Source organism: Austrofundulus limnaeus, unplaced genomic scaffold, assembly GCF_001266775.1.
Source record: "Austrofundulus limnaeus strain Quisiro unplaced genomic scaffold, Austrofundulus_limnaeus-1.0 Scaffold310, whole genome shotgun sequence".
Taxonomy (NCBI): Eukaryota; Metazoa; Chordata; class Actinopteri; order Cyprinodontiformes; family Rivulidae; genus Austrofundulus; species Austrofundulus limnaeus.
This window is the reverse complement of record NW_013952712.1, coordinates 353106-354520: the sequence shown is the minus strand read 5'-3', so window position 1 is coordinate 354520 and position 1415 is coordinate 353106. Positions and strand designations below refer to the sequence as shown.

The following is a 1415-nucleotide window of genomic DNA, read 5'->3' as shown; positions in this document are numbered from 1 at the left end:
GAGAGGAGAGAGAGAGAGAGAGAGAGAGAGAGAGAGAGAGAGAGAGAGAGAGACAAGCCCGGAGATTAAAGCTCTGTCCCGATTCTCATTCCGCCACCTCCACTCCTCGGCCTCTTCCCCTCATGCTCACCCCTCCAAACAAATAATGCTTTTCCTATTCAACAGAGTGCGAGGAAGCGTTTACTGTGATCAGATGTGTTGATAATTGCCAATTTTTAAACTCCTATTAAGGCAGGCTTGGAGCTAGAATGAGGCCAGAGCTGTAGTCTTCATTGACAGAAAGGACATTAGCAATAAAAAAAAGGACTCTGTGTTTTGGATGTTTGGATGTACTTACCACCACGGTCCTGCAGGACCATAGTAACCCTTGAACAGCGGCAAAGAGGCCATGATCAAAGGCACCCCCCACGCCATCAGATGGTACAACCTGTTAAAATGACAGACATTTATTACATTATTATAACAGACAGTCTGTAGTTCTGCACAAGAAATGGTGCCAAAAAATGAATCGACTTATCCTTTAGTTCCTCCCTTTGTTGGCACCGACATCAGGGTCATTTTTCAGGTGCAGACAAATGTCTATACTGCCAGACAGTTAATTACTCATGGTAATCGGAACCATAATTACCCGAACTGTTAGGGAAGATAATTTTCAGAGGAAATGTCTGTATTTTAAAAAAAACATAAACTGGGTGTACATTCGCACTCAGTCTCTGTCTTCAGATTATTCAGGAGGTGAATGTAAAATATGAGGACAGAGCTGCCTTAGGTGTATAAAATAATGGTATGAGGTGTGTTTTTTTTAACTGCGAAAAGGTTGAGGCTGGAAAGATTCGTGCTGCTTAAAACTAAAATACGATAGCATTAGCGACGGCCTTTAAAGATGTGTGTGTGTGTGTCAGACAGATGAGGTGTGTGGTCCAGTAACTCGGGCGTCTGTGCTGGAGTCGATACTTTATAGAGCGTACAGCGTAGACTGGTCAATAGAGTGGAAGTCCTCCCCTGACTTGCTCCAAGTACGGTCAATCGAGTAGTAGTGACACGGCTGACACACGCTCGATTCCCCTCATGTTGTGCCCCCTACACACACACTATGTCACTTTATGTCAGAAGGGCGTGCTCCGACCTTCCTTTGATGGACAGCACTTGAGGGTGCAGGAGGTAGAGGTGGGGCGAAGGGAGTCAGTTTAAATAGAGCAGACTGGGAGGTGGGAAAAAATCCAGATGGAGGTTGTGTTTGGACCGAACATGAGAGGGGACTGGTGGGAAAAAGGAAAACAAAAGACGAGGAGAAGGAGGGGGAAATGGGAAACACTGGAGAGTGGAAAAACCCAAAGAAAACTTCAGAGAAAGTAAGCGCTGTGAAAAGAGGAGATGGAAATGGTGACACAGATCTACTGTGGGGAGAGGTGGGC

At 45.5% G+C, this 1415-nt stretch overlaps 1 protein-coding gene across 1 annotated transcript in view; it reads right to left on the bottom strand.

Moving 5' to 3' along the window:
• si:dkey-100n23.5 (cyclic AMP receptor-like protein A) overlaps nt 1-1415 on the bottom strand; it is a gene marked incomplete at its 5' end in the record, with an annotated part of 69441 nt that overhangs the window by 57667 nt on the left and 10359 nt on the right. The window contains 1 exon segment of the mRNA XM_014021908.1: nt 338-427. Coding sequence (XP_013877362.1) covers nt 338-427 — 90 coding nt within the window.